The sequence below is a fragment of the Corvus cornix genome, chromosome 3, assembly GCF_000738735.6.
Source record: "Corvus cornix cornix isolate S_Up_H32 chromosome 3, ASM73873v5, whole genome shotgun sequence".
In the NCBI taxonomy this organism is placed as follows: Eukaryota; Metazoa; Chordata; class Aves; order Passeriformes; family Corvidae; genus Corvus; species Corvus cornix.
Window position 1 is genome coordinate 14,989,781 of NC_047056.1, and position 12,231 is coordinate 15,002,011.

Sequence of the window (12,231 nt, forward strand, 5' to 3'; positions counted from 1 at the left end):
TTCAGGCATCTCATAATTTTCTTTATTTGTTTTGTAGGAACTCAGAAGCTTGAGAGTGTTGTGCTTAGTAAAATGAACTTTGAATCTTTTGTGAGGGACCTGCTTCTGGTTCGTCATTACAGAGTTGAAGTTTACAAGAACAAAGCAGGGAGCAAATCTGTCAAAGAAAATGACTGGTATTTAGCTTACAAGGTACAATTTTCAGCCTTTCTTTATAATTGTGAGATTAAAAAAAAAAAACCCATCGCTTTTCCCTGCTTGGAGTTTTGGGATTTTAAGGGACTGATGATGAAAAATCACACCTGTTTGTTATATATCTGTTATACATACTGCTGTATTTTCTAGTGCTCTGTGGCTGAAAGAGCTCGCTCTGTGTCTTTGCCATAGGTTGGGAAATAAAGGAAACCTGAAGTGCTTTGCTCTGTGTAGATGATATGTAAAATTCAAATGGTTAAAAAAATAAAATGGCTGTGTATTTCATATTAATGGACTGTTCAGTACTTAGTTTCATCAGTTGTTATTTTTAAAGAAAGAAAGAGTGTTTGTACATTCTTTTTAAAAAGTGTTCTTCTTTTTCTAAATAGGGTTCTCCAGGAAATCTTGCCCAGTTTGAGGAAGTTCTCTTTGCCAACAATGATATGTCCACAGCCATTGGGGTTGTGGGGGTTAAGCTGTCTGCTGCTGATGGACAGAGAGTAGTAGGAGTGGGCTATGTCGACACTACGCTGAGAAAATTGAGTGTTTGTGAGTTCCCAGATAATGATCAGTTCTCAAACCTTGAAGCTCTACTGGTTCAGCTGGGCCCAAAGGAGTGCGTGCTGCCAGGAGGAGAAACTGCAGGAGAGATGGGGAAACTGAGACAAGTAAGGGAACCACTGTGGCTGACAGACAAAACCTCTAAAAAGCTCAGTTCTGGATTTTTTAGCCAGGCTCTGTGATTTGTGGAACAACAAAGGATCAATATCTTAATTCAAGGAAGTTTTGATTTATGCATACAAAATGTATTATTTGTTGATGGATTTGCACTTTAATCAACAAAAGTTCTAAAATCTTGTCTGTCTTTCCCCGCAGCCTAGCAGTAAATAAATATCACTTCAGAGTTTGCTTCTGTGTGCTTGACATCTGTCCCCTGAATATTGAAAGTAAATGATAACTCTGTGTGTTTGTGAACAAACAGGTCATTCAGAGGGGAGGAATCCTGATTACAGACAGGAAGAAGGCAGATTTCACAACCAAAGATATTGTTCAGGATCTCAATCGCTTGTTGAAGTCAAAAAAAGAAGAGCAGATGAATAGTGCAGCACTGCCAGAGATGGAAAAGCAGGTGAGCAATGTTCAATGTGCCTCTCTTTCTAAGAAGTGGAGTGGTGTGTGCACCTGATGTGAGCTGATCTCCTCTGCATTCTTGCTGAAGTGTTCAGCAGTTCTGCTCAGCTTGAGTCTGTGTCAGAGCTGGATACCAGGGGTCCTGGAAGAACTGGAGAAAACCCTTCACTTACCTCTTTAAAGCAGTAAGCTCTGGTAAGCAAATAGACTGCACTAGAGGTGCCTGCTGTTCATAAGCTATCTAGCCTGAGGACTGAAATACAATACTCTGGTTATTTTGCATGACAGGAAAATTGGTATTTGGAAACAGAGTAATATTTATGATAATATTTTTGTGTTGTCTTACGGCTTAAGTATATGATTTAGTGCCTGCATGTTTGTTCTTAGCTGCAAACAAGCGGCAATTTGTTGAGATAAACAAGTTTTAAAACGCCCTTCGCTGCTGATGCTCACTGCAGGTGTGAGGTTCGGAGTTATCCTCCCTTAATGTGTCATTTCATAACAGATTAGAGTTGTTTGAAGAGTGTTGCAGCTGAACAAGTCAGTCATGCTGCTTCCTCTCTTTTGTGCTGGCACTCAGCAATGCCGTGCAGTGAGTCAGATCAGATCCTTGTTCTGGCTGAAAACTAACCCTGAAACCATGTCCTGAGATGATCCAGCATATCTCATTTATCTGCAGTATAACTTGTTTGTGTTCTCGAGCTGGAAACATCCTGATAACAGCTTTGGAAAGCTGGCAAGGTGTGCAACTTCACATTTTGTTTATCAGATTATGCAGCTGTCTCGTGTGTTGTTCTTGCACCTGCCTAGAAAGATGCTGCAGTGCCATAGAGTGTCCCTATGGAAATGAAGTCTTGTCAAACAGGATGAGTCTCTCGTAGCCCTGCCAGAATTGACACGGCTCAAAGCCTTCCCCAGCTGTAATCTTCTAGGAGCATTTATCAAACCCTCTTGGATTCAGAACTGTTTCTAACTAGAATGTGATGTGGTTTTTTTTTAAAAAAATCTTCAGGTTGCTGTTTCATCTTTGTCGGCTGTTATCAAGTTTTTGGAGTTGCTGTCAGATGAGTCTAATTTTGGACAATTTGAACTGACTACTTTTGATCTTAGTCAATATATGGTTCTAGACAATGCAGCTGTTCAAGCCCTCAACCTTTTTCAGGTAAGAAATGCACACTTGAGTTAGTAACTGGTTTACAATATACTTACTTAGCTGCTTGATAATGAGCCTGACTGCCCAATTGCAATTCCCCAGATCCAGATTAATGGCAACTTCTACGTTTTAGCTTTGTTCTCAGCTACTCCCTTGCAATATGTGTTTTAAACATATAGGTACTGTTACCACCTTTTTAGTTTTTGTTTCTTACTAGTTTAAGTGTAGAAGGGGAGAGAAGATCATCAAGGAGGTAGGAAGGGGCCACAGTCGTGCTGTTCTTGGGAGAAGAATACAAGCTTGAGTTAGATGGTATTAGTGGAACATGTAGCACATGGCAGGAGCAAGGTGGTGATGGGAAGGGAGGGCTGGCAGTGAACAGGACAGTACTTGAGAACATTCTGAAAGCACCATGTCATGCTAACTGGATGATGTCAATTTTACCTTTTTTAGACACGTTTTCTACAAATCCAAACAGGTTAACAGGCTCCTTCATACCTCCTGCCAAGTCTGTTTTTCTGCTTTGCCCATTTCTATAGTTACAGGGAAACATGGACTCAAAGTGGTGTGGTGTATCAGCTTTTCTCCTTTGTTTCCACATTAGTATACCCTGCTTAATGATCTTTGCTTGGATCTAATCTGCTTGCATTTCAGATTTATAGGAAGAAATCACAGGTTATGGCCCCTGTTTACCTTGGAGAAATTTCTGCAGGAAAACAGAGCATATATTCAGCATCTGACCTGCTTAGCCCTGAAAAGAGATGTTCTGAATTTTTAATTTTTTTTTTCCTGCTGCTGTGCCCCTGTCTAGGAAATGAAGCAAAAATTACATTTCTTCTCAAGCTTTATTGAGGGTGTTCTAGGAAGTTCTGTTTTAGCCACAATCCTTTACAAGTCCTTGCAGGTGTTACATGTCTTGTGATAGGAAATACGCTGCTGTGTCTGTCTTCAGGGGCTGTTGTGAGCCTTGGAACAAAGGTTTTACCTTGTAGCAGGAAGTTACCTGCATGGTAGGATATGTGGGGGGAGGTTTTTGGACATCACTAAAGCAAAGACAAACTATTTTGTAATCGGGGTTGCTCTGTGGGGGGTGTAGGTAAAGTTCTTATGGTGCAGCAGATGCAGCTGGTTATATGGAACATACTTTACCTTTCACTGGATGTGCTGAAGTAGGTAATTTGTGTATAGTATATGTATTGTGACACTTTCTTATCTAATTTTAAAACTAACTTATCTAGTTTTTCATATCTAATACTGTCCAGAACACTGAAAATAGGCACATCCACTTTAGATATTAGATATTCCAGGGGCTGAATGTGTCAATACTCCTTCTCACTGCATTCATTTCCTGTTGTTGTGATTCTAGTTCTACATCCTAGTTGTTTGCAGGCATCCAGACCTACTCCTAGTTGAATGCTTGCCTGCTGTTTTAATTGCAGATTTTCTTGTGTAGAGAGGGCTGAGATTTTCATTTTGAAGTCAAGAGTTGAAACAAGCTTGTTTGTTTAATATTAACCACAATTTTTGCTTTGTAGCTGTTTGTGTGAAAACCAAACCACAACAAAAACGCCCAAAAGGCTGTCTGGAGTCCAGCTAATATTAAACTGAATTATAGGTAGTAAACTGTAATTGGAACAGAGCTAAGTTTAGAGGTGTTCATAGCACTGCAGAGGTGATCTGGGGAAGCTTGAGAGAATTTGAGTAACTGTTCTTCCCCATTACCTGATTCTGTTGTGTTGTTCCCCCCCAGCAAACCCCAAGGTTCTCAAACTAAACCCTTGAACTCAAGTCCTGTTTCTTGCTGCTGTTTTGTGATAGACAGGATCCCTATTTTTTGACCTTAAGAAGAGCAAACCAGCAAATACCTAGATGTATTTCCATTTTTGCTACTCAAAGTGCAAACTGCCCCATGACTAGGTACACTTTTAACTTTGCTGTTCAGTTAGGATTGGTTTCAAAATAGACAAACCTATTGCTTGCTTGCCATGCTCCAGGGACCAGAGTTAAGTACTTTGATGCTGCACTGTTTCATTTACCATTTCTGGTGGGTGCCAAGTTTAATAGGAAAAAAACCATGTTCTCTTCCTAAATAGCTGTGTGCTGTTCAGTGGGTGTCAGTAAACTTCACTAACTCATCTTCTTTTTCTTTTTTTCTTCATATTTTTTTTCATTCTTTCCAGAGTTCTGTGGAGAATGCAAATACTGCACAGTCTCTAGCTGGTTTACTGAATAAATGCAGAACCCCTCAAGGACAAAGACTAGTTAATCAGTGGATCAAACAACCACTTATGGACAAGACCAGAATTGAAGAAAGGTAACAATATTATGTGTTTGGTAGACTTAAACAAGTTAGTAACTATTTTATATAAGGCCCTTTCTTTTTAAGCACAGAATGCTGCAACCAAGAAATAATAGTGGTTGGAGTCTTTTGTGTGCTACCCTGTAATGCACTGCAGTTAGAGCAGAAGATACTATTCCTTGAGATGCAAATTGACAGGTTACTGTTGAATTAAATGCTTTTTACAATTATACATTTGAAAGAGGAGGTGCAATGTGTTTAGGTGATCTGAATGATCCTGTGCTACAGGCCAAGGCAGTGTAGCAGCCACTTACTGACTGTTGTTCATATGCAAATGCTCAGCCCGTATAATAATATTTTGCTGTCACTTCAAGTTTACCAGTTTAAAAAAAAATCAACTGAACACTCAAATAGTTAAGCAGTAGTGATGTCTTCCTGTTTCCAGAAGAAAGCTACTTTTGGTTGTGGTAGGTCACTCTAATCATGCCTGGATATTGCGGGGGCTTTTTCTTTCTTGCTCTTTGATCCTGCCCTCTGTCACCGTGTGGCTGTCCTGATAACAGCATCAGTTGATAAGAAGCCTTGGAGAATCTGATAAATGTCTGCTGAGAATGTACAGATAATTCTCAATCCTTCTCAAAGGAGAACTGCAAAGGCTGAATTCATACTGTGTGTCTTTGTCTTGAGCACGTTAACCATGCAAAGACAAGTTACACATTTTTTAAACTACTCCTAAATATATCTATATTCTTATGATCTAAAACAAAATTCCATGCAACTCTAGCAATCAGCAGGTTAATGCATTACAAAATGTGTGTTAAAGTGTATCTTGACAAAGCAGAAGAGGCCAGAAAATTGAATTTAACTTTGATAGATCCTCTAAGGCTCATATTTCACATAAGGCATTGCAGGTATGTCTGTATATGCTGTTGGGTGCAGATTCCTACTACCAAAAAAAGAAATCTTGGCTTGGACATGCTGATATTTAAATAAGTTATGCAAAGAGCAGTTGTTGTGGTTTAAGTCCAGCTGGCAGCTAAGCACAGAACTGCTCTCTCACCTCCCTGGTGGAATGGGGAGGAGAGGCAAAATCCAAAACACACCACTGTACCAGCTACTGAGAAAAAATAAACTCTATCCCAGCCAAAACCAGGATGGTAGTTTTCTCTCTAGATTTCTGGAGACTGAATTATTCCACTTCTCTTCAGCAAGTTTTTCTACTTTTCCTAATCATTTGCAGAATGGTGTGTAGTAACTTGATCAGAGCCCACTTAGAAATGTTGTTAATGTGACACTGAAATACTTGTTCCCAGGTTTTTTGAATGCTGGATCTTATTCCTGCATGTGTTACAAAAGCTTTCATTGTTGGTTCTTGACAAAGTACCCAAGATCATCTGTGTCTGTCAGTTTTGGATCCTAAGATCTGAGCCAAATTTAATTTTATGATTGTGTTGTTTTTAAAATTTTGAAAGTTAGAACTCCCATTTTGTAATTTTCTTATGTCAAAGTAAACATTAGAAATTTTAACTTCTGTGTGAGACATGTTTGCTTATTACTGTACATCAGAAATCTCCCAAGTTTGGAAGAGACAGTGTTTTCTTTATAAAACTGGGGTTGAGTTGTAGGCAGAAAATGTAACTTGACCTGTTTGTAGAGTTACTGTCACCTCTGTGTTTCGTGTTGCCATTCTGTGTGGCTAATGTTGGCTGCAGGTAGGAAAAGGTATATTTAAAGGAGGAGGGGAGTAATTAAGTGGAGTGAAGCTCTTAGTGAAGCTTGTAGAGGTCAGTGTATCAAAGTGTTATGAATTTGATAGAAGGCCACTGCTAAGCTCCTGTATCTTGCCCAGCTGCAGAGTCCTTGCAGCTGCAATTTGTTAAAAGTACTTTGCTTTAACCTCTACTTACAGGCACTGAAATACCCTAGTGACACCTTTTCACTTTACTCTGCTGCCTTCTGTCTGAATGCATCTTGCTTAGAAGTACTACTTGGATGAATTCAATTCTCTGAGATAAAAGCAATGTAATTTACTTGTAAGCTTCATCCTCCCAAACTTCATGCTTTTCAAAGGGTGTAGTACTGTTCTTTTTTTAATCCCAAGGAACAAGTATGATAAGAGAAGCTGTTAGTGGGGCTGGTGAGATGTACTGACAGATTCAAATATCTTTTGAAAGATATGCAGTCACCAAGTTGTTTTCTGAAGACTTTACAGTGTATTGTGGCTGTTTTAAGGATTGCAAACCACAGTTTAGAACATAAGGGCTTGAGAAGGAAATACCTGGACTGTTCTTCCTTTATGTCTCCTTTGTCGTCAAGGGGAGCTACTGATTTTTTCTTAGCTTTAAGTGTGCCGCGTTAAGGACCCCATGTAACACCAACCAGTGCAAATCTCCTCAAACTCACAGAACTGCCCAAGCTGGACTGATTGTTCAGTGGCTGTTTTGAAGGAAGCCTCTTGTTTTGCTTGTACAGGAGATATTGGACTTAACTGTTGTCCCAGTAGCGTAAAATCCGTGTCTGAAAGTTTTACTTCCCCCCCCCCCCCCCAAAGTTAGACTGTTGTAACCCTCTACTAAGACCTGCAGGTGGTGCAAGTCATCTTTTGGAGATAAAGGAATCCACCTCTTTCAGTAGTTTGTAATCTGCAATGTGTTGTTAACCTATGTGGATAAATGGAACACAGAGTTCCATCAGCAGTCCATATTAACTCTTGATACAGGAACAACACAAATTAAAGTACATGGTGCACATCTTCAGATAAAATGACATTTACTGACTGGAGCAGCTCCTGATGAGAACTGAGAAAACAGAGTCTCCTGATAGCTGCCTGTCTTTTAAGACTCGGGGTTCTGCTAGTGTCCATCTGGTTTTCCTTGATTAAAAAAATAATTATCAGTCATAAGTATACACAGTACAGCCCTGCTTCTCCTATGTGGTGTTTTCAGAAGGCGAGTACATGAGGTTCTTGCTCCTTGTCTCATAGTCAGCATGTTTGAAATTAAAATGTAGTCACAGAGCCAGCCTGTGCAAATACAAATATTAATTGCATAACCAAATTGACTGCAATACAGCAGGCAGCTTCAGTATGTCATGTTTATTCTTCAGGTACTGGAAAGCCTGAGAAATGTGGCACAGTGTAAAGTAGTGCTTGTTCTGTTATGTCTTGAGAAGAGAGTTCATACTGAATATATTTAATTTTTTTTCTATTTTTGGGATAAACCCTATCTGACATTTATACACAGCATAAATAAGAGATTCCAGCTCACGTTTTTAGTCCTTTCTGTATACTGTGGTTGAACCTTTTATATGCCTGTGTCCATGGTGGGAGAGATGCAGGGGTCTCAGAGGAGTTAAAGGCTGTACTCAAACATCAGTTGCTCTGATCCAAGCCTATTTTGAGCTTTCCTCCTGTGTTTGTAAATATCATGCTGCATGGGGGCCACATAGTAGAAACAAGTCCTGTCTCTGGTAGAGTCAGGAAGAAATAGATTCGGGAAGCTTGAGGTGCATAAATGGCTAGCAGGGTAAAATTTCTAAGTTTGTAGAACATTTTAATGCATCAGTCTTGACTGATAATTAAAGTAGCAGTTTGTTTAAAAATGAAAAAGAACCCCAACCCTGACTTGTTGCCTTGAGATAAGAAGGAACATAATCAAAGGCCCTGGCTCTCTTGGAGCACCTGCTGGGGTGAGGCATGAGGATGGTCAAAACTCTGGAATGTGTGCTCAGAGAGGTGGAGGGATGGATCTCTCTGTTCTTGCTCAGTGTTCTACTGAACTCAGCCTTGTTTTGAGCAAGGGCTGTAACCAGAGGCCTGGAGTTCCAACATGAATTGTTCTGCAGTGAGTTTTCACTACTTTTCACTCCTAGGTGTTCTTTCCTAACCTGCAGCTGTCCCTGCAAAGCATTGCAGATAAGCTTTGTTGCTTTTGCCATTCTGGTTAGTGGCTCTGGAAGGACCCTCAGTGCTTTTCTGAGTACAGGTCAGGACCTCTCCAGAGCCACAGACTGATTCCAGGCAGCTGAATTAGTAGTATGTGGTGGCCTGTGTCCTCAGTAGGGGAGGGGAAGATGTGACCAGCTTGGATATTTGTCTAAATGACCTCTTTAAAATGCATTTTAGGCACTGGTAGTGCTCCTAATGCCTCTAGAGAAGCTTCTGAAATACAGATTGAATCTGAACAGATTTGAAGACAGAAATGTGATTTCTTATTGTCATGGAGATCATGATGCAATAAATATTTCCCATGAAAGAAGTTGTCATTCCAGTGACATGAAAATGGTGTTGGCTTCCAGTAAGCCTCTAGAAATGTTAGAAAAATGTCACCTTTGTCATTCCAAAAGTTACCATCACTGAGTTCCCTAGAGAAGTGTTTGGAGCTTGAAACTCTCAATGCTGCTTCTTTAACCCTCTCCCCTCCATTCACCTATGTTTACTGTTTCCAAAACTACGAATTTATCTCTACTTTCATTTGGGTTTGCTTGTAAAACTGAGGTTGACATTGAGTGCTGTCTAGAGACATTAAGCAAGAACTCTCCTAGACAAGCACACACCACACAGGCAATGTCTCTAGGAAGGAATTCCCATCAAAATCCCAGGCACTCAAAACCTATTAAAAGGCTGAGATTGTTGTGTTGTAAAAGACTTATTTTTAGTTTTCTTGTCTGAGGAGCTGAAAAAAAGGCTCCTCTCATGACACCTTCAGGTGTGGGAAAGACAATGTTGGGTGTTTGTATTCTGCATGTTATCCAGATAATTTTGTCTTCTGGATCAGGGATCAGCAGTCAGCATTGCAAATCTGTAAATTATAGGTGGCATTGAGTGGTGCAGCAGTGGAGCAGGTAGTCACAGTATCTCCTAGTTGATACTTCCAGCTCGCCCACTTCTTCCTGACAAGTCCTCACTTGGTGCAAAATAAATAGAAGGATTAAGCTTTTAGTCATTTCTTTTGTGTCTGAATTTTGAGGCTCAACAGAAATGAAAATTAAACTAAAATTTGATTGAAATGTCAGGTTGGTTTCCAGACTTGTAAGACATGATGAGACTACTATTTATTTAGGGAAATGTGAATCTGTAGCTGCCATGCTGTTCTTTGGCTCTCATCCTGCCAAAATGAGGTGGATGGCACTTACTGCCGTAGTTAAATTTTGCTTAGAATATGTGTTTTAAGTATTCAAGACTGTATGAAAACTTACTATGCACAGGTGCAAAGCTCTCAGGCTTGTAACAGTGTTCTTGGTAGTCACTATTTTGAACATTGGATACAGGAATATGGTGTATTCTCTGTGAAATTACAGCGGCCACATTATTGTTTCTGCTCTGTTTAATTTACGTCCAAAACCATTAGAAAGGTGCCATGTTAGGACATTGCAATGGAAGCTCTTGGCAAGAAAATTTCATCTTGACTTGTAATTTAATTTCATTTGTCATGTATGAGGATTGTAAGAGTCTTTAATGTTTTGTTGACGTACAGTTTTGAGTTTCTTCTGTACAGAATGAATGCAAATGAAGAAATATTTGTATTTCTACAGCTAAGAAATAGAACTTGTTCAGTATGCTCTTAGTTTGCACAAGATTAAAGAAATGCACAGGTTAGCAAATATAAAAGGGTATTAATGTTGGTGTAGTAATGTAATAAATGTAACCTCTTAATTTTAATAATGTATGGAAACTTGTAAGGAATAAAGCACCAAAAAAATAACAATGGAAATACCTTTCCTCAGTTGACTCTAGTCTTTGAAGACCATGCAGTAATACAGTTTTATCACTGGATCCCAAAATGCCATATTTAATTAAAAAGCAAGACTGGCAGAAAACCTCTGTGGTGTAAGGCATTAGGCTGGGAAACAGCCTCTCCTGCTTTCCATCTTGGGTTTCTCTGGAAGGTTTTGGGTGGAGCAGTTTCACTGTGTGGGGTTTACGAATGTGCCCATGACTGTGTAGTATTTGGTGAGTTCTTGCTCCGTTGTCTTCACTGTTCTTTGTTACCACATAAGAAATGGAGGTTTTTTAGGAATTCTTAAAAGATGGGCATTTGTTGTTTTGTCTCAAAGCCTAAATACTGTGTTCTTCTTGTCTTTATTCAAATTAGGATCTTTTTGCCTTCATGTCCTTGACACTTGGCTCACGCTGTCTGTTCTGTATGTAGGGTTTCTTTGGTCTTCAGGATTTAGTGTGAATGGTTTTCATTTGTTTTTGACTCTTATGCACCATGCAGCAGCCTGTGGCTCTGAGTTGTTTCATAGATGGCTTGTACTGTCTGTAACCAATTTAAATCAAAAGGTGCAGTCAGGTTTCTCTGGCTGTGGACTGCCACCTGTGCCCTTGCTATTGGCACTGGCACTGGTGTTCCTGTAGCTGACTCGTTTGTCTCTTGATGGGGAGTTTATCATGCTTAAATAATCAAGGGTGTCATGCTGGATAGCAAATAATCCAGAAAAACTCAGCAGTTGCCAAAAGGGGCAGTCCATACCTCCTACTTCCTTTTTTTTTTTTGGTCTCGTAGCTAAAGATCAATTTGATTTGGCTTGTTCACCTGATGAAAACTGGTCCTTGAAAAAGTGAGGAAAGTTGTCATCAAAAATTAACCCTTTTGCTCCTCTGCAGCTGGTCCATGAGATGCTATCATCATAAATATTGTAAGTGCAGGTCAACAAATACCAGAAGCCAGGAGCTGGTCAGATTTAATAATCTGACTTGAGTTTGCTTTCTGTTGGTATTTTTTGACTGTTTTAGAGATTATGCCAATAAATTTCTGTTGTGAGTTAGATCACCAGACTTGCTACAGGAGGATAGACTGGGTGTCTGCCTGTCCTTGGATTGGAATAGTGAATCTGTGAAATGGAGCGATGCACTACCTTGCTCAATAAGTCTGCTGCTTTCCTGACAAATGTGCTGTAAAGATGCTGTTTGACTATTTTTAGCTCCTACAGAAAAGACTATGAAAATTTTATGAAAAAAACTGTATGCATGGAAATAAACATTGGGAAGACAAAAAATCTTTTGACAAAGATTTTTGGGAGATACTTCTTGTTTTATGAGCTGTCCTTATATCACTTCTGTCTGTACAGTTCCTTGAGGGTAAGAGACTACTTTTAGTCCAGCTAGATTGCGATGGGGTTTGAGATGGGAAAGGATTTGCTGTGTTGAATATTCAAAATTCAACTTTGCTGGTAGATACTCTGGTTTTTTTTCTTCTACAAACATGCATGTTTAAAATTTGGGAACACTGTTTATCATTCTGTGAAGTAGTGTGTTACTATAAGGTGAAAATTTTCCCTTTTTATCCCAGTTCCTCTTCTGTGGAGCTGTTTAATTCATTAAGGGTAATAATTTTGTTATTCCTTAACTGAGAAGGAGGAGGAGAGGGGGAATCAAATCTAAATAGTGCTGTTACATAAAACTAGTTTGAATGGCAGTTCTTGGTAATAATTAAAAAGTACTTTGTTCTTT

The 12,231-nt window shown here is 39.5% G+C and overlaps 1 protein-coding gene across 1 annotated transcript in view; it reads left to right on the top strand.

Annotated features, from left to right (window-relative positions):
* The window catches only part of MSH2 (mutS homolog 2), a 45,617-nt gene that overhangs the window by 2,255 nt on the left and 31,131 nt on the right, over positions 1-12,231 (top strand). Inside the window, 5 exon segments of the mRNA XM_039569418.1 lie at positions 38-192; positions 585-863; positions 1,178-1,324; positions 2,339-2,488; positions 4,660-4,793. Of these exon segments, the coding sequence (XP_039425352.1) occupies positions 38-192; positions 585-863; positions 1,178-1,324; positions 2,339-2,488; positions 4,660-4,793 (865 nt within the window).